At 36.8% G+C, this 22021-nt stretch overlaps 1 protein-coding gene across 1 annotated transcript in view; it reads left to right on the top strand.

Annotated features, from left to right (window-relative positions):
* Positions 1-22021, top strand: part of NLGN1 (neuroligin 1) — a 762025-nt gene that overhangs the window by 219705 nt on the left and 520299 nt on the right. The window contains 1 exon segment of the mRNA XM_039913118.1: positions 17508-17567. Within this exon segment, the coding sequence (XP_039769052.1) occupies positions 17508-17567 (60 nt within the window).

Below are 22021 nucleotides of genomic sequence, written 5' to 3' on the forward strand. Positions count from 1 at the left end.
ACAGAGAAAAGCTGTTCTTCCCCATCTTTCTTATTTCACCAACTGTTATCTGTCCACTGATATTACAAATGAACATGTATTGACTAGAAGCAGCATGGCCTAGTAGAAAGAGTACAGGATTGGGAGTCAGAAGTCATGCATGGGTTCTAATACTTGCTCTGCTACTTGTCTGCTGTGTGACCTTACTTAGGCAAGCCACTTCTCTTCTCTCTTCTCTGGGCCTCAGTTACCTCATCTGTAAAATGAATATTAAGACTGAGCCACACTTAGGACAACCTGATGACTTTGTATCTATGCCAGTGCTTAGAATAGTGTTTGGCACAAAATAAATGCTTAACAAATACCATTATTATTATTATTATTATTTTATGTCCATGAGCCATATTTAGACTTAGGCATTTTGCAATGCTGTCAATTTATTTTAATAACATGAAAAGAACCCCAGGTATAGTCATTTATCTGCCAGTTTTGTGACTTGGTGATTATTATATGATTTCATTTTTAATGTTGGATGCAAAAATTACATGTTTTCTAGACAAATGACCATAGGGTACACACTCTTTTTCTTAAAGTCACTATTAAAGTTTCTCCTTAATTCATGGAGTGATGTTTCTTCTAATGCTTCATTATAATGGAACTATAGATAGAGAAGTTAGAATTCACTTGCTTCTATCAGTTTGCTAGTTCCTTTGATATCAGACCCATAAAAATAAATGTACATAAACTGTAAAATAAAAAAAGAAAATTACTAATCAATACACACATATAGAATAATGATGGTATTTAAGTGCTTACTATGTGCCAAACATTGTTCTAAGTGCTGGGGGGAGATACAAGGTAAGCAGATTGTCTCCGGTGGGGCTCACAGTCTTAATCCACATTTAACGGATGAGGTAACTGAGGCACAGAGAAGTTAAGTGACTTGCCCAAAGTCACACAGCTAAGTGGCAGAGCAGGGATTAGAACCCACGTCCTCTGACTCCCAAGCTCGTGCTCTTTCCACTAAGCCATGCTGCTTCTCTGTATATTCAAATAAGCAATGGGGGTGTAATTTGTTGAAGAGGTGTTTTGTTGGCTTACAATGTTGTCTTTGTCCTATTAATTCTACTAATCCTGAGGAGAAGGGGTTGAACTGTGGTCCAACATAACATCACTTCCCTTTCCCAATCACATCACACCATCTGACACTGGCCTGGTACCCACCCCCATAAGGCCCCTCACTCAAGGCACATCTTCCCCCAACCAGTCATTCGACACAACCTAATGCATGGCCCCAGTGTTCCCTAGTCCGAATTCACCTCAGACTGTTGCTGGTCCCAGGAGATTTATTTTAAATAAAAATAAAGCAAACATGAATCTTCTCACAGGTGCTTTCCCCTTCCATCTGTGCCTCTTTCCCTGTTCAAATTCATCATGTGTGCATTTTTACTTTCACCCAGGTAACCTGGCAGTGGTAATCTCGGTAACTCTCCATGAGGTCTGGCTCTGTTCCCCACTGCATTATTTTTCATGCTCCTAGCTGATATAGGGAGATGGTCCTTAGGCAACACAAAATCTCCAAAAAACCCAGCTGTGAGAGCCTCAGCTACAGCTGCCCCTCCAGTTCGGGTTACACCCCACATTCTTCCACACTCTGAGGAAACTTCACGTGCCCCTGTGGTCAGTTTAAAGTCCTTCCTCCCCATATTTAAAGAAAGTCCCACCTCCCTCTTCCCTGGATGCCCCCGACTTGCCAGATCAGGCAACCTTGTAATATTAAAATTCTGAGAAGAAAAATCATTAACCATTTTAAAATATGGGATTGTCATATCATCCTGTAGGATTTCTCCTGAATAATGTTATGGAACAAAGTAGCCAGCCCTTTGTAGAAGTTATGTGCTTATTGTATATTAATGGTTTTTAAATATGACCACATGTGGGTAATTTGGTTTCATGATTTTGTGAGCAGAAAAAAAAAATCATAATTTGTGGCTGAAAGCTGTGTTGCAAAACTTGCCCCTTAGATTATCATCTGAGCTAATTGTTATGAGAAGTTAAACTAGCAGGGAGATTTCAAAAGGTAAATTAATTTTTCATAAGGCACACTTCAAAATTACCCATCTCTGTCATTAAATTCATATGCACTGATAATCAAAATTATAGTACATCAACCTCATCAAACAATAGGCTATTCCTTAAGATCACTGTCATGAGGACGTATAAATCCAAGATGCTTCTACTAATGTGGAATATTCATTAGTGTTGAGATTAGCTGAAAAAATTAAGTACACATTTGTTTCTTGAGTGTCTGTTCAAATTACAGCACCAGTGAAGTCATTTTGATGATCTCACATTTCACACTCTGCTTATTCCCAACCAGTTGACAGTACAGTAATTTCCATTCGGGGGAAAAGTCAATTGAGCCAAGTTGCTGCTCCCAAAGACAACTGAGACTGGGATTCGAAGAGGCAATCTACTTCCAGACCCCATCATTGTGAATTACTCTTCTAGCTCCAACTGGTATTAGGCACGAGGTGAAAGGTCATCTGAATGGAAGAAAAAAATACCTCATGGCACACCTCACAGACAGGGCAGCACCAGAGAACAGCCATACTTTCCAAACACTTAGTACAGTGCTCTGTATCCAGTAAGTGCCAATAAATACCATTGAAGGAATGAATTTCCAAGGCTAGTCAACAAAGCTCAGACATCCTTCCTCTCCAGACTAAGTTGCATTTTGTCCCCAGAGAGGAGATGGGAGATACCAATGGAATTACCAGAACTATGGTGCCCAAATCCAAATGAGGGCTAAGCAGGAGGAAGAGGAAAATGCAAGGTAAAGGAAAATGGCCTCTTAGTTGAGTATCTAGGAAATGTGAACCCGATGTGGAACAGGAAGTGTGTCAGACTTAACTTGTGTAATCCCAGCAGTTAGTACAGTGCTTGACACAAAGTAAGTGCTTAATGAATACTTCAATTTTTCATTCATTAATTCAGTCATGTATATAGCACAGACACATTCTCTGCCCAAATGAGCTTGCACTCTAGAAAGGGAGACAGACATTAAACAAATCAATTATAGTTATGTACATAAATGCTGTGGTGTTAGAACGGGGGAATCATTATTATTATTATTATCATTAGAAGAAGTAAGAGCAATGCTAGTAGTTGCAGAGTGAGGTTGGAGCTATTTTGGTACTCATTTTTCAGAAAATGAGTACTTAAAATCAAGGGTTTAGAAAGTACAACCAAGCTCCCACTGATAACTCTGAGACAGCCCCAGGAATCACAGTTGAGAGTTATGGAGTATAACAGTTGAATCTTATCGGCCACAAGCATCATGAACACAGTTGAGAGTTATGGAGTATAACAAATTGGAAAGAATAGCAACAGAAATTTCAAAAGCTGCTGATATTTAAGGCCACTGGGAGACTTTGGACAGATTCAAGGGTGGGGGAAAGCTATGAGATGAATGAAGCCATCAGGAAGATGATCTGTACAGTAGCTTGTTGTATAGATTGGAGTTGGGGGAAGCTGAGAGGAGAGAGGTTAATGGGGAGATCAATGCAAGAGTTGGTAAATGCTATTGATTGACAATAGATAAGGCACAATGCAACCAAGGTGATAGCAATCGGGGGGACAGGAAGGGATGGATATAGAAAATGTTCCATAGGAAGAACCAGCAGGATGCAGCAATAGCTTCAGTGTGAGAGTTAAAAGATAGTTAAGGCATCTATCAAGGATGACACTAAGGTTGTAGGTTACCAGGACTGTGAAAATTCTCAGTGATAGAGAAGGAAATTTGGGCAGGAAAAAGGGGGTTAGGAGAGGAATAGCCACTACAGTCTTCACTGCCCACTTTAGTTGGCTAGTTTTCACTATTCCTCCTGGGCTTTTCATCTCATTGAATACCCAAAGTGGTTCTTTGGTCAGAAACCTTTTCTAATAGGCAGACCTAGAATCTAGTTTTCCTGATTCCCACAGATTGTACTCTTCCCTCTGTAGCAACAATCAGAGAAACTACTATAAGGAAGGAGCATTGCTTATTGGATAATGCCTAGTGTGTGACCTTGGGCAAGTAATTCAACTTCTCTTTGCCTCAGTTACCTTATCTGTAAAATGTGGATTGAGGCTGTTAGCCCCCTGTGGCTCTATTCCCAACTCCATCACTTTTCTTTTGTGTGACCTTGGGCAAGTCAATTTATTTGTGCCTCATTTACTTTATCTGTAAAATGGGGAGAAATATTGTGAGCCCCAAGTGGGACATGGACTGTTTCCAACCTGATTACCTTGTATCTACCCCAGCAATTAGAACAGTGCTTGGCACATAGTAAGCACTTAACAAATACCAGAATTATTATTATTACTGTCTCTTCCAGGGGTCACCTAGTGACAAGAGCTTGGGCTTGGGATCAGAGGACCTGGTTCTAGTCCCAGCTCTCCCAGGTGTCTGCTGTGTGACCTTGGGCAAGTCACTTTGCTGTGCCTCAGTTACCTTATCTGTAAAATGGGGATTAAGACTGTGACTCCCAGGTGGGACAACCTTACCTTATATCTTCTCCAGAGCTTAGAACAGTGCTTGGCACATAGTAAATGCTTAACAAATACCATTATTATTATTATTATTATTAGAGCATGGGCCTGGGAGTCAAAAGGGCTGTGGCTTTATTCCCAACTCCATCACTTTTCTTTTGTGTGACCTTGGGCAAGTCAATTTATTTGTGCCTCATTTACTTTATCTGTAAAATGGGGAGAAATATTGTGAGCCCCAAGTGGGACATGGACCATGTCCAATCTAATTAGCTTGTATCTACTACAACACTTAATACAGTGACTAGCACCTAGTAAGTACTGAACAAATACCATCAACTCTCCACCTTCAAAAAAAACAAAACAAAAAGCCCAACACGAAAAGCCAAATTGCTACCAACCTTACTAGGTTGTATACCAGGTTACTAGGTGGTACTAGGTTATATTAGTTTGTACTAGTTTTTTTTAATTATTATTATGATATTTGTTAAGTGCTTATTATGTGCCGAGCACAGTTCTAAGCGCTGGGGTATATAGAAGGTAATCAGGTTGTCCCATGTGGGGCTCACAGTCTTAATCCCCATTTTACAGATGAGGTAACTGAGGCCCAGTGAAGTTGTGACTTGCCCAAAGTCACAAAGTTGATAAGTGGTAGAGCCAGGATTAGAACCTACAATCTCCGACTCCCAAGTTCGTGCTCTTTCCACTAAGCCAAGCTGCTACTAGTTCACACTAGGCTACTAGGTTGTACTCTATTCAAGCCAATTAAGTAAGATACTACTGAGCTAGGATGAAAACAACCTATTCAAGCTATTGTAGATGACTTTTGAATTTCTTTAATGCAAATGTCATTGAAAGACTTGAGATCATATCAGTTCCATGTTTAGAGTCTATCACTTTTTCTCCACCCCATCAATAGGTTTCCTGTGAGATGAGAATGGCATTAGATGTAATTTCAGTGATTATAAAGATGTTCAAAAATTGATATAAAGCATGCTTTTGATCTTATAAGTCACTGGAAACTGTGACTAAAATGTGTGAAACAATGACCTATTACTGAATATGCTTGCCTCATATATCCTCATGTTTAGGATAGTGCACAAAGGACAAAACATGCCCTGGTTTCAAGTTAAATTAAAAACATTTAAAATAGAGGGAAAAAATGACTGCCTGTCAGGTGAGATTCTAAATGTCTTAAATGCCTTTCTTAGCTTTTAAGTAACAATCTCTGCGACACCCGGAAATATTGTTGGTTCCTTTCCTAAGACAGACCAAGCTATTGTAAACCTCTGTTTCTGAAAACCATTGTAGATTTTTTCAATGGGGAGAGACTATTACTGCTCTATGAATGTAACATAAAGAGATCACAATCTGCTGGGACAGGACTGCACAGATTGAACCTCTGGTGATTCTTCAGGAACATAATGCTTTGAAATGTGGGTGTTATCTCTTATTAACTTTAAATGAATGCCCCAGTAGCAACTGAATGTTCAAATTTCAAATACTCTTGAAAAGAATTTTGATGTAGGATTTGGAACATTTACTGGTCTAAGAAATAACTAGTCATTCTTGAACAGATCTTTCATAAGCTTGCAACTTCTTACCCCTGACTGACTCAATTTATCCTTAGAAATTTGAAAGAAAAAAGCCTCTGCTAAAATAACTTGTTTGTATTTTGATGATCAGGTAGCTTAACTTTTCTCATGGAAGCCCTATTATTCATTCAGAATAATTTCAATAGTTTTCAGTTTCATCTTTTAAGTTTTATAAATAACCATTGTAATATGTATAATATAATGCACTGCTAGCTATATCATCCTAAGGCAGTGCATTTTGTATTACACAGATTAACACAACCACATTTTGAGCATGCTGTAAAATGTCATGTGCATGTGGCTAAGAGGGAATTTGTGAAGATTAGAGAGACCAGGCTTAAGGTCATCTATATTTAAATATTTTAAATGGATAGTCTTATCTGGTGTACATTGTCCTTCCTTCCTCCAGGGAGACTTGACATTATCACTGGATAAAGAGTTGAAAATTTATATTGTTCCTAACCTGTCAACTCTCACCTTAATGAGTACTGTAAAATGGAGAATAGAACTACTGTGACATTTTGCTTTTAAAATCGCTGTACTTTCCCAAATTATACTTTATTCTGCAGCTGCATTTATTTTCATTGGATATTTCCTACTAAACAATTTCAGTTTTATAGCTGTCAATCACAAAAGTATCATTGGGAAAAGTCATTCATTTATAACTAAGAGGTTTGAAGGCAGTGTGGCTTATAGTAGAAAGAAGGTGCGGGAATCAGGAGGCCCAGAGTTACTTTCTGAACAAAGGATTCTCTAGAAAAGGAGGATTTATTTCTACTTAAGGCCCCAAATCATATCCTTTGGTCTGAACTATGTGTACTATGATTAAAACCAAACCATTTTTGGAGCTCACTTAACTAAACTATGTGGCTTTGTCAGAATTTCCACTGTTCACCCATTTCCTCTATAACATACAGGATCCTTTCTTGCAAAATCTCACAGTACAGTAAACCTGTGCTGTAGTACTTTCCAGCTGTCATACTGTGCCCCTGCACATCTGCAACTGAATTCTAATACTTCAGCACACACTGTCTACCAAAGGGCTCATGGTATGGGTTCAAGAAGCAGCATGGTTTAGTGGATAAAGCACAGGCTTGGGAGTCAGAAGGACCTGGGTTCTAATCTTGTCTCTGCCACATATCTGCTGTGTGACCTTGGGCAAGTCATTTAACTTCTCTGGACTTCAGTTCTCTCTGTAAAATGTGGATTAAGAGTGAGAGTTCCATGCATGACAGGGACTGTGTCCAATCTATCTTGTATCTACCCCAGCACTTAGAAAAGTGCTTGGCACATGGTAAATACTATTATGATTATCATTATTATTATTATTAATACCCTAACATTCTAACCCAAACATGTAGTGGCAGAACTAATCCTGCAAACCAGGATTCCGATCTCTATCTCCCTATCGCCCTATCTCAGTTCTTGGCCCTCTTCTGTTCTCCATTTACACTCACTCCCTTGGTGAACTCATTTGCTCTCATGGCTTTGACTATACCATCTCTACGCAGATGACACGCAGATCTACATCTCCGCCCCGTCCTCTCCCCCTCCCTTCAGGCTCGCATCTCCTCCCGCCTCCAGGATGTCTCCACCTGGATGTCGGCCCACCACCTAAAACTCAACATGAGCAAGACTGAGCTCCTCATCTTCCCTCCCAAACCTGGTCCTCTCCCAGACTTCTCTATCACCGTGGATGGCAGGACCATCCTTCCCGTCTCTCAGGCCCGCAATCTCGGTGTCATCCTTGACTCGTCTCTCTCGTTCACCCCACACATCCTATCCGTTACCAAGACCTGCCGGTTTCACCTTTACAATATCGCCAAGATCCGCCCTTTCCTCTCCACCCAAATGGCTACCTTACTGTTACGGGCTCTCGTTATATCCCAGCTAGACTACTGTGTCAGCCTTCTCTCTGACCTCCCTTCCTCCTCTCTCGCCCCGCTCCAGTCTATTCTTCACTCCGCTGCCCGGCTCATCTTCCTGCAGAAATGATCTGGGCATGTCACTCCCCTTCTTAAACAACTCCAGTGGTTACCTATCAACCCCCGCTCCAAACAAAAACTCCTCACTCTAGGCTTCAAGGCTCTCCATCACTTTGCCCCTTCCTACCTCTCCTCTCTTCTCTCTTTCTACCACCCACCCCGCACACTCCGCTCCTCTTTGGCCCACCTCCTCGCCATCCCCCGTTCTCGCCTATCCCGCCGTCGACCCCCGGGTCACGTCCTCCCGCGGTCCTTGAACACCCTCCCTCCTCACCTCCGCCAAACTGATTCTCTTCCCCTCTTCAAAACCCTACTTAAAACTCACCTCCTCCAAGAGGCCTTCCCAGACTGAGCTCCTCTTCTCCCTCTACTCCCTTTACCACCCCCCCCTTCACCTCTCCGCAGCTTAACCTTCTTTTCCCTCCATTTCCCTCTGCTCCTTCCCCTCCCCCTTCCCATCCCCTCAGCACTGTACTCGTCCGCTCAACTGTATATATTTTCATTACCCTATTTATTTTGTTAATGAAATGTACATCGCCTTGATTCTATTTAGTTGACATTGTTTTTACGAGATGTTCTTCCCCTTGACTCTATTTATTGCCATTGTTCTTGTCTGTCTGTCTCCCCCGATTAGACTGTAAGCCTGTCAAACGGCAGGGACTATATCTGTTGACGACTTGTTCATTCCAAGTGCTTAGTACAGTGCTCTGCACATAGTAAGCGCTCAATAAATATTATTGAATGAATGAATGGTGGTTCTAAAGGATGTTTGTTCCCATGGCATCCATCCTCACAGTTACAGTTCTCTAGACTATGAACTCTTTCAGTCCAGGAAACATAACTACCAAATTTGTTGTATGATACTCTTCAGCTCAGTGCTCTCCCCACAGTAAGCACTCAAAAAAATACCACTGATTGGTTGAACCTTCAAATGTAGTCTCTAAGTCACCAGGAATTATCTCTCTCTTTAGTAACCAGTCATCAATCAATGCTATTTACTGAGCCTTTTACTATGGACAGAGCACAGTGCTAAGTGCTTGGGAGAGTATAATACCAGAGTTAGACATGTTACTGGTCAACAATTAGTTTACAATCTAGATGGGGTTATAGATGTTAATATAAACAAATCATTTATAATATATTCATTAAAGGAATGTACAAAAGAAGCAGCGTGACTTAGAGGAAAGAGCCCAGGCTTGTGAGTCAGAAGTCATGGGTTCTAATCCCCGCTCCACCACTTGTCAGCTGTGTGGTTTTGGGCAAGTTACTTCACTTCTCTGGGGCTCAGTTATCTCATTGGTAAAATGGGAATTAAAACTGTGAGCCCCACATGGGATGACCTGATGACATTATATCTCCCCCAGCACTTAGAACAGTGCTTAGCACATAGTAAGCGCTTAACAAATATCAACATTATTATTATTACTATTATCATTATAAGTGCTGTGGGGTTGAGGGAGGAACAAATATCAAATGCCCAAGGGTCACAGTTGAACTAGTTAAAACCTCCTCAGTTATTCTAATGTACATATTTTTTTCTCTCTTCCAACCACTATCTCTCTCTAAAGCATTATGACTCTCTGGTCCATTCGTTCTTGTAATTCTGATATAAACCTACTTGTTTTGGGTTTTTTTTTTCCAACAAATCCTCTTTAATACAAATGCCATATGCTTGCCACCCGTTATGTAGAAAAGTTTCTTCTTATTGTGTGTTTTGAACCCACGCTTTTCATGTTTCACTGACTGCCCTCTTGTCCTAGTGTTTGAGAACTATACATTTTTCCTTATTAAGAAAAAAAAAAATTCCTGCCTATGTTTAGGTTTCCACTGGCAAGAAAAAAAAAAGGAAAGCATTGCAGTTTAAAAATTAGATAATCATTGATACTTAGTACTGTAAAGGACCTTGAAAATCTATGTAATTTATTCACTAAATTTGGTTAAGACCACATTTGTCTATTCCAGAGAGGGAAATCTCCATTATCTCTCTGATATTCTTAGTAACCTATATGAATGTCAGTGTTCTAATGTTAACGTTTAATAACCTTCATTGTGAGGATTTTTTTTTCTTATTTCCAACCAGTCCTTAAACTTTATATTTTTTGTATTATATTTGATGTGATCCTTTAACTCTCACTATGTCTGAATTAACCAAGATATTTAAACCAGTGAAACATTTCCTTTTTTGTTGTTGTTAATTTACTCCTTTGAGGCTTGGAGTTATTGTAGATCATGTGGATGGTAATACCATTTGAATCAAGCACTTCCTATTACAGTAGCTAAGAGCTGAACTTAACTGGTTTATAGTTAAAAAATGAAAATAGGTTTTGATTAATACTTTCTTTTCAATCCCTAAGAGTTGGTATTTTGATTATTGTTTGTCTGTCATGTCTGGCTAGATGAAGTAAAATCTTTGTGGTATTTGCTGATATAAGAATAATCACAGAAGAATATCAACTTTTCAGAAAGTTTGTCCCTTGATCTAGTTTGTAAATGGTAATTATTATGTAATGATTGTGATGATTTTAGTGAGTATTTATAGTTATTCTCATAGTTGAAGATGCCACAAGATGCCTGAGTGCATGTGTGAATTTCAGTAATGTATTCAGAAAAGTATATTAAATATCCAAAATACAGTGGTTGTGAACTGAAATGTTTTAAAACATTTTAACTGTTGTTAACTGACTTTCCCCCATATATTTGTTATATATTTCAACTTAAGTGCAATTTTTTATGCCTTCTGAATGACCAAATGATTCATTGTACACCCAGTCTTCCTAGTCTCATGGAAAAATTACCAAATTTCATTTGAGAAAATATAATAGGGTAGAATACTATTTAGTTATCCTCTGTCACCATTTGATAGAAAATGTTATTTCTTTATGAAACAAGAAGAATGCTCCTTTTAGGAGTTCAGCAAGAGATTTATCCACTTAATAATTCATTTAAAATGAAAGGAAAAAATATACTTTGTACTTCCCTTGTCAAACAGTTTAGAAAGAGGCTATCTCTTTGAAATAAATTACAGATAGGGAAAATAGAAGGGTAGAAGGATAAGTGCAACCGGAGTAAGGGTGGAGTAGCTACCAAAGGTTTAAAGAGTTCAGCGGGATATGTTGTGTGGGGGAGTAAATTTGTCAAGATGAGGAGTTCTGTTTTATGCATACTGATCTTATGGTGAAAGCCGGACTCCATGTGGAATTGTCCGGGAGTCAACAAGGCATTTGAGATTGTGGAAGGTGTGAAACTTAGTGAGATATGTTTGGGAGTCATTCAAATGAAGATGGTAACTCAAACCATGGAAGTCAGTGAAAATTATACGTGAAGGAGAATGATCAAAATGAACAATTGAGCAGTTTAAGTATAAATTAGTTATTAATACTTAGGTCTGTCATTATTTAGTAAAATGATGTATTTAGTTTTCATAATAATAATAATAGACAAAAACATGTATAGAGTATATCTTTCCATGCATTTTCACTCAATCAGTAGTGCTTATAGAACAGTGAGCTCTGTACCAAGTGCTATACTAACCCTTCAGAGAGTACAATACAAAATAATTGGCAGACACGACCCCTCCCCTCAAGGAATTTACAATCTAGTAGGGGAGGCAGATATTCAAATAGATTAGAGGTAGTGGGAAGCAACCTAGGTTAAAGATGTGGTCACAAGAATTTAGGGGGTGAGAGCTCAAGTACTTAGGTGACACAGTAGTCAGCAAGATAGCAGTTCATCCAAAAGGGTATATTCTTGGGAGTTGTGCTTTTTTATATTTTAAAAAGGAAAAAACAATCCTAAAATTTCACACAAATTGAATTCATCTGCTTGAGAATGTCAGATGAGTATTTGCATCTAATTTAATCCATGAAATCTTTGAATTTCAACCTTTATTTTGAAAAGTGATAAGATTCAAATATTGCTGTTTAAAAAAAAATATTGGACCCTAATGATAGGTTTTTGCCCTGCATAAATACAATGTAAAACTTGGTTTTAAAATCTAAATTATGGTCCAGTAGCACTGTATATCCTGCCAATTCTTTCTTTTAATCTGAAGTTTCCTATTCTGCATATGACTATTATATAAAATTATGCTCAATTTGTCCGATAAGCCATAAGAGAAATGGAAAGAAGGGGAACATTATATAGATGTCATTAGCAAAGGGTTTACAATGTACTGAGATCAGTTTTATATCTTGGGAAATTGTTCCTTTTCAAGGGGCACATTTCCATGACCAACTGAACAACCTGGTGGTCTTCCCCAGATATGCAGGACACAAAGTTTAGATAAATTCAGCTTAATCAAGCTCATAATGAACAAATTTTTAATCAGTTCTAATGTATTTGGTAGCTAAAGTATATTAGTTCTTAATCAAAGGGAATGCCAAAAAGCAGCTTTAATATGTGTTAATTATTTCAGAGCCCATAATTATACTGCACTTCAGTTATGACTAATAAAAGCTAATATTTTCATTCCTTTTGAAAGTAAAAAGGACTGTGGTCAGTTTCTGAAGCTTATATTAATCAACAGTGCATCTTCTTAGAAGCAGCATGGCCTAGTGGAAAAAAGCATGTCTGGGAGTTAGAGGACCTGAGTTCTAATCCTAAATCTGCTAGTTGCTTGCTGTGCGATTTTGGGCACATCACTTAACTTCTCTTTGTCTCCTTTTCCTCAATGGTACAATGAGGATTCAATGCAATTCCCTCCTACTTAGACCGTGAGCCCCATGTGGGTCAGGGACTATGTCCAACCTGACAAACTTGTATCTACCTTAACTCTTAGAATTGTGCTTGATACATAGTAAGAGTTTAACGAATACCTTCTTTATAAACACAAGATATTCTGAATTATGTTCATGCTAATAGAGAAGGAAATATTTGGGAATTGAGTGAGTTCATACTTCATTGTTAGATGTTTCTTTGACTCACTTGTTACTTCAGCACTGGGCTCATTACCTTGAAGAGGTACAATTATATTTCCTGCCTTTTTACCTCAAACTAAAAGTAAATTCAGTTTACTTTCAGGTAAGCTTTGATGAGACATATCTATGTATAAAAATAGAAGAATATATTTTATATATTATCCCTAGATCAAATAAATAGCTTCCATAGTGATGTTTAAAGACATTCTCTCTCTCTATTAAGAGATTGAGAGACCCACTTAAACTCCTCTTATTGAATGTATAATAAGCCCAATTAATTCCAGTACCCTAATTTAGTCTCAGATAGTGGATTAGGCAGTTTAGAAAAAGGAAAAGAATTAACTCTTTCAGATCGTTAGGGGCATTTGGTAAGTAGTAAGTGTAGCACAATGCACTAAATGGCCTTCTGACAGAGTTAATGGTTCTCCCAAAGCACATATTAATACTAAAGAGTAACTTTAAGTATCAGAAAAATTGGACACATCATTTATAGGTTTAATAAAAGAACAGTTGTTATATTTGGATTTTTTTAGAGCACAATGGATGACTATATAATTGCAAATATGTTTTAGGGAAATAGCGACACTGAAATGAGAACATTTTATTTTGGAATTCCTAAATTAGATTGGTTTTTTCACCTCTAAGAGTAATCCTTAAAAAGTTAGTTCATAGTTTATTTTTTTAAAATTCAGGAGTGTACATTAGTATGGACAATAGTTCTATTTTTTTATATTAATGTTAAGAAGGAATCATAAACTCACTTTTCTGTGGAATGTTTTCCATTTATCAATGGTACTAATGGAGAGCCTACTGGGTGGAAAGCACTAGGTTAATTTTAAAAAACATGGTTCCTGTCCTCAGGGGGCTTCACCTTTAACTCAATTTTTCAAGTTGTAGCTAAGCTTAAAGCTTTGAGAATCTTTCAGAGGTATCTTCTCTGGAAATTCTGCCCTGATAATCTTGGAAAAATTAGAAGTCTAAATGCTACTTGACAGAAATAATGACCTGGTTATTAGAGATATGTTGGCCATTTCAATTTACCTAGTTGAAGCAGTCTAGTTGAATGGAAACAGCAGTAGGACTGTGAATTAGGGAGCTTGAGTTTTAATCCTGATTCTACCACGTGCCTGCTGTGTGACCTTGGGTAAGTCACTTAACTTCTCTGAACTATTTTCTCATCTGTAAAGTGGGGATACATTACCTGTCGTGTCTCCTCCTTTAGACTATGAGCTCCATGTGAGACAGGAATTTTGGGTGACACTTTAAATTTTTTCTATCCCAGTTCTAAGTATAATATAGTTCTTGTTTCATAGTGGCTTAACAAATACCACAGTCATTGTTGTTATTCCTGTAGAAAAAAGTTAACCCTCAGAAGAATCCTTTCCTCACCTCTGAACTAGTGTCTTAAAATATCTGAGGCCATTTTGTCCTTTGGCTAGTAGAATTGTCTTCATCAGTTTCCTCAAAGCAACTTGGTAAAATTCCAAGGACCTTGCACCTATCTATCACCCTGACTAGGAAGATTGGACTAAGAAACTTAATTGTTGAAGAAGAAGGTTGGACCTTTTAAGTGGCTGTTGCATTTGTGTATTTAGCTGTGCTCTATTATCAAGATGACAGATGGTTCCTTGATGGGTTGGTGGCGGTGCGGGGGGACATCATTCCGAAAGTCTACCAGAGGCTGCTCAGCCAAGACCAGGACAATTTGGGGATGCAGGGAACTCCTTTCCCTACTTCTGCATTCAGAATTTCCAACATTCAATCCAAGCTACTCTACGTGCACAATGAGGTTAGAAGCTCCTGCTTATCTAAAAAGCAGAAAACTGCTTAAAGTCCAGAGTAATCTACCAATTATGCCTATAATTATGAATGATACTCTCCATAAGGAAGAGGTGAGCTTAGGTGCTGAAACTTCCCAAGTACCTGTGCACTCTTTCAGTCTTGACAGACATGTTCCATCTTTTACCAAGTTTATCGATTAAGTAACATGTTCCATCTGTGTTACCAAGTTTATCGATTAGGTAGGAAGTCATGGAGTGCACTGAAGAATATATGAGCATTCTGCATCCATATTAATCACTTACAGACAGAACTGGGATTAGAACCCAAATCTCCTGATTACTGCAAGAGTGTGCTTCCCACTAGTCCTACAGAATGGTAATGATTATAAATATGTATTTTACATATCACTTATTTAAGTAGCTACTTTTTTCTTGACACCAAGAGTTTTAATAGCTGCTTTATTTTGCATGTGATTACCTATCCATCCAAAGCCTCCAAAAAATATTTGAGGTGGAAAGAGATAACTTCCTTCATGTAAATATGCACTTAGCCTAAATGAATTGCATTTTAAAAATTAATTTTGTTTAAATGAGTTATTGAGATCACAGAGGGATGCAAATATAAGGTCAGTAGAATGCTTCCAAATTATCTTCACTGTCCTTTACAAAATACAATTGACTCTATCCCATTCTGGGTAATTGAAACAAAGGAAAATGAGTGTTTGAGATTGTCATTTTTGGGTTTTTCTGCAGGTTCTTTGCTCTGAATAGCTCATGTAACCTTTAGAAAATATAGAACTTTTCAAGAGGAAACTTCTAGCTTTGGCATTTAGGTATTCGTTGCTTGGAAATGAAGTACATACTTATATAGCGCTTGGAAGAGGGAATGCTTTCATATTTCCCTTATGTATTCAAAAAGTATAATCTTTTCAAAAATATAACAGCTATGTTGTGAAAGAATCACCAGCCAATCATAGAATACTCTGCATTCAGGAAGAGTCACTCTAAAGAGAACTCAATTTCATCCTGAATTACACTGAGAGTTTTCATTAGTATAAACTATTGCTTTTGCTGATATTTCATACTCAACAGAATGATTCCTTGCAGGTGTAATTGTAAAAATTTCTCTTGTTTAATTTACACTGTATAATTTCAGCAGTTATTTGGAATGACCTTGAAACCATGCTCCTGAATGATGTAATTACTGAGGTATTCAACCAAGTTTATGAATGAAATAATCTTTTTCTTTGCCACTAATACCTCTTCAGTATGATATATTTTCCAGCACATCTAATATACATGTTAAAATACAACTCTGCTGACTTTTTTTTTTGCAGTTTCCAGAGATGAAGCTTTTTTTCTATTCACAATGGAGATTGCAGGTTTCAAGTTGAATTGGAACTACTGTGTACTGTAACAATAGAAAAGAATAGAAATTCTAACGTCAAAATGTTTAACAGTTCTCTACTGTGGCATGCGTTTAGAGTTAATGCATGGTTCTTAACTATGTGAACTATGAATACTGACATATATCTTCCATCTTTTTTTTCCTTTTTTTCAATGGTTTATGTTATTGGCATGAGAGATTTTGCTTACACTGTGTGCTGGCTGCTTTTTTAACTTGCGTGTCTTGTATTTAGACTGCTTACTTTCTGCATGATGATTATTGTATGTCAAAGAAATTAAATGACCATTAGTTAAAAAGGGTAATAGGGGGTTCTGACTGATTTTTATGCTGTGTAATCATATGGCATATACATTTGCTTTCATCGTGGCCTTTACTTCCTTCTGGTTATGTCAGTGTATTATATCGAATTGTTATCATTTTTAAGAATAATGAAACATGAAGGATTCCTACTGTTATTAATATTAAAGTTCCTTTACACCAGGATGTCAATGAAACACACTGTTCTGGGCTTGAAATAATAATAAAAATGAATGCTACTATATTCCTAAATTTGTTCAAGACGTAAGGTCTGTCTGAGTAGGCATGCTATTAGCTAAACAAATTTGACTGCATCTTTGCTAGCTTAATGGTACATCTTCATCTTCCATTGAAAATGGAAAGGGCAGTCAAAGGCTGCAGAATTCCTATGTCCATGGTTATATTTAACCTAGATCATGAGGGAGGAGTTCAGCAAATGAAACATAGAGTTAAATCCCAGTGAGAAACATGATTACAGAATAAACATAGGTTAAAATAACCCAACTCTAAATCATTAGAATTCTTAAAATAGTCGACTTTTAATTGTTACCTTTTTTTTTGCCAGAACTCTGTGCCTCTTTCTATACAAGATATATGTGTTGTGTTTAACTGTTGTTACATCACAAGAAATGACACAACTTGTTTGACCTACTTTTTGTTGTCAGCAAGAATATTGAGTCAATTAAGATCCATTGGATAAATAAAATTGCTATTTTTATCTGTGGTGGGCTTTTACGAACATAAATTTGTTTGCTTTTTGCACTGATATTTTGATTTGTATACTGTAGGATATTTCCCAAAAGAATATCCTACCTATGAGTATTTTCTTGGGAGGGATTTTTTTTTCCTTAAATAGAAAGTGATAATCTACTTTTAAACTAACCACTTCCCGCAAAGTTTTTCTTGAATATTACTTGGGAGTTAGCATTTACAGTTATAATTTTTTTTTTCCCTCCTCAGTCTTGTGTATTCTTGAATTGTCTTTTTTCCTCCATTTTCTCCATTCTCAATCCTAGGTCCCCTTACAAAGAAACAGACAGATGATTTAGGTGATAATGACGGTGCTGAAGATGAAGGTATTTTTTTTTTTTGACACCAACATGATTTGCATGATGAGGCTCCCCTCTTCCCACCCTAAAACTGTTTTTTCCACCCCTCTCTCATTTTGACTTTTTGTCTATTTTTGATGAGTCCTTTTTAATTCCCATTTTTGATGTGTTTTGTCTTCTTGCTTACTGTTCTATATAACATTGAAATTTTTTTTTTAAAAAAAAAGTGTTATTAAGTTCTACATTTTGATGCCAAGCATTAAAACATTTAAAGAGGAGGGGTTTTTGTATTCTTGAAAACAAATGAATTTTGATATGTTTCAACCCACTTTTTTTTACCAAATTTTGTCTACATTATTGAACTAACACTATATACTTTTTGGTCTCCTTGTACACCTTTTTGCATGTTTTCTAACCTGTATTCCTATATCCAAATTATCTCTCTAGAATTGCTCAAAATAATAAAGAATCCCATCCTAGTGATATGAAAATAAATTGAACTGATAACTGTCATAAAGTGTTTCTTAAGCAACAAGTGTACAATTTAATAATCCTTGCTGCTTTTTCAGCATATTAACTAAAGAAATATAATTTCATAAAAGAAGAAAAACATGACTTCTTTTAAATTATCATGTTCTATAGTTTACAAAATTATATAACTCTTGAATATAGGCTGATGCTAATGATTACATCCTTTTTGCAGTAGATGTTTCAGAAAAAGGTAAACCAAACTTTACTTATTTTCATGTTATATGGTACATAAGTTACTTGAATTCTGGAATAAGAAAACTTTAAAACTATAGAACACATCTGAACCCATTTTGAAGTGTAGTTATAAACTTTCAGTAAAATATTTGTATATTGAAATATTTATTAATAGTCACTGAGGTTCATTTACATTGGCAATTGATTACCTGAAAAAAAACCACAACAAAACAGTAAAGGAATACAGCCTATCAAATGAAAAAAAAAAAGTAAAAGCCCTTCAAAACATGGAATATCAAAGCAATAGATTTGAGTTCAGCCCACTGACCTATATTATTGTTTTTGCTGATTGCTCAGAATCCACTGTAAGGTAAAATACTTAACAAATACATTTTTGATACAAGAACTGTTTCTTCAGTCAACATTCTTAGGCTTGCCATTCCAACACACATAGCACATTAACACTATCAGGACTCTATCACACTTCAGATTCCCACACGATTGATGATACTGAATTTAAGGTCCTCAGTAAATATATGTAGTTACCAAATCTTGTAATGAACAAGGGAAAGTCATATGGAACAAAAATACAAGATACATCACATTTCTAGCATTCATCCAAACAGTATTTACAAAAGGCTCAAATCTCCCAAAAAACTCAGTAGCTTTATTTATTTTATGTTAAAAAGCATATCTCAGTTGCAAGAACTATATTGGAATTGTGAGCCTATTTTGATAATCAGGCAAATTAGGGGTTTAGATGAGATGATATAATTAAAGAATCCTTTAAGCCAATAGGCTTTTCCCTTCTCCTTATATTAAGAATTATTATTAAAATATTTCTTTGACAGGCTAAATATCTGCATGAATAGTTCTTAGTTAAAATGTATCTATCTATTCAAGGTTATAGTGGATAACATATTGTTTTGCAGCCATATTTATTGAGCCCCCATTTAGTGTGAGGCACCGTATACTAACTTGGCACTTGGAAAGCACAGAATAAGCAAGTTACAGATACTGAGAATTCATTCTCTGACCAGTCCACCCACAAAACCAAATATTTCTATCATACCATAAAAGACAACAAAACATAATTCACAGACCTATCTTCTCTATCTTTTCTCATTACTTAAATGCCTTTTGGGAAAGGTCTGAGACTATATAATCCTAGAAACCCCTTAAAATCCCAGGCTGTCCAATTTATAAAATCCAACTGAGAGAGGTAATGCTGAGAATTCTCCTTGATTTGGCAGGAAAAACGGTTATAAATATCTAGGGTAAGTGAAGCTCACCAATGAGTATTGCCCTTGTATCATCAGCCCTAAGGAGTAAGCTAGAATGATTATACTCTGATGGTCCAGGCTTCAAAGCTTAAGGATACATAATTCCCCTTTATAGTTGAAATATAAAAATATTACTATATATGTAATATTTTTTTATCATTTTTAAATGTATATATTTACATACACACACACACACATATACACACCGCACCATGAGATCTTAAGAGAATGAAAATACTTATTCATGGTAGGACCAACTAGCTTAGAGTGAGTACCACAGAGGTTCCTAAGAAAGACATCTAATTCAGATCCCTCACAGAAATGAAGTCCAACTATTCAGACCAGTCTGGGATATGCAAGGTGAGGTAAGAGGAAGGGGATTTACCTCTCCTTTGGTCTTGGAACTGTTCTGTGTTGAAAAATCCTCTTTAGAGGTCCCATTTTGCTGCATTTGTGTGGTAATGACTTATAGCATGTTAGTCAACATGGTATCAAGATTCACACAAATCTGAAAATCTTCAGAACAATTTTTGTGTCCAACCTCAAACAGCCTACTTGTTATATTGTTATATTGTACTCTACCAAGTACTTAGTAAGTGCTCTGCACACAGTAAGCACTCAATAAGTATGACTGGCTGATGAGCAGTCTAGTTGGCTGGCTGTAGGATCAGAACTACCAACATAAGCAAAGGAGTTCTATTAACATCACCCATGTGGCTTACCTAGCATCAAATGAAAAGACAGTGTTACGTACAAGGAAGGAAGATAATTTAAAAATATATAACATCTTGCATTTCCATGCACGTAGGACCATAAAAGCATTAAATCAGTTGTATAGGATGGACTGCTAGAGTGACCTCAAAGATAGTTACAACAGGAAGGTGTAGCTATCTAAGTAATTGCTGAGTTTTGATTCACAAAATAATCATTAGATTTAAATGGTTATTAATCTTAACCATCTCTAGATGTAGCACTTTTAAAAAAAAAAATGTAGTTTTGATCTTAAATCAGTGTTCTCTTGCTTTTTTAAAGTTTTTGATTTGATTTTATTTTTCTTAATAATTATAATTAACACAAAATACTATGAAATAGAAAAACAAGTAAAACCTTTCTTGGCTACTATAAAACACATATGAACTCATTTGAAGTACAATTAGCAACTTTAACTAAAATATGTGTACCTCGGAGTGTTGATTAAAATAGTCACTAGGGATACATTTAGGTCCTTTTACATTGGCATTTGATTTTCAGAGAAAGCAGTAAAGGAATAGAGAGACTATCAAATTAAAAAATGAAAACAAAAAAACAATCAATCAGTCATATTTGTTAGTGCTTATATTGTGCAGAGGACTATAATAAGCTCTTAGGAGAGTACTATATAATGTAACGGATACAGTCCATGTCCACAGTGAGCTTACAAATCTAGAGTGAGAGACAGACATTAATATAAATACATGAATTACAGATATTTCTACAGGTACTCTGGACTGGAAGGGGGGTTGAATAAAGGGAGCAAGTCAGGGTGATGCAGAAGAGTGCGATGGAAAGGGAAAACAGGGGCTTGGTCAGGGAAGGCCTTTTGGAGTTGATGTGTCTTCAATTAGGCCTTGAAGCAGGGGACAGTAATCGCTTGTTTGATATGAAGGAGGGTGTCCCAGGCCAGATGCAGGAAGTGGGTGAGAGGTTGGTTGTGAGATGGACAAGACTGAGGTACCGTGAGTAGGTAGGTTAGCATTAGAGAAGTGAAGTGTGGGGGCTGGGTTGTAGTAGAACAGCAAGTTGAGGTAGGAAGGGGCAAGGTGATTGAATGCTTTAGAGACAGTGCTTTAAATTTTCTCAAAAAATAGAATATCAAAGCAATCCATTCAAGTTCAGCCCACTGAACTATATTATTGTTTTTGGTGATTGCTCAGAATCCACTGTAAAGGTAAACAATCTGAAAATTTAATTAAAAAGTCTGACTGAATTAGACCCTTTCCTGCTAATTTATTGGAAGTCATTTTAAGGATCATTTTTAAAGATAATTGAGAAGTATTTTCATAGTTTATCCAGTATGGATAAAATTTGGAGTTATACCTATACATGCACTATGAAGCTAACCCAACAGTTAAGGTTATATTACAATTTGAGCATATTTACCAACAGAGAAGGATTTGTTCATGTGTTCTATTCTCCTGATCCTTTTAAAATCTATCTTGAACCACTATTTTCATAGGAACTTTGTAAATTGACTGGAACCTGTCAGTTACATTCTTTAATTAACTGAAGGATCTTCAGTAAAGTAGTTAGCTGCACTTCCAGATGCTGTGGGTGTCACTTTCAGAACGTCACAAGACAGTAATAAGACTTTGGTACCTCAGCACAGGTACCACATGCAGGCAACCAGGATTGTTTAAAAGTACATTATAACGGTGAAGCATCTTTAACTGACATTGACCAAAATTCTGAGCTTGCTGTATCTTGATATGTTGAACATTTGTCAACATCAGAAAT

This window comes from Ornithorhynchus anatinus, chromosome 1 (genome assembly GCF_004115215.2).
Source record: "Ornithorhynchus anatinus isolate Pmale09 chromosome 1, mOrnAna1.pri.v4, whole genome shotgun sequence".
In the NCBI taxonomy this organism is placed as follows: Eukaryota; Metazoa; Chordata; class Mammalia; order Monotremata; family Ornithorhynchidae; genus Ornithorhynchus; species Ornithorhynchus anatinus.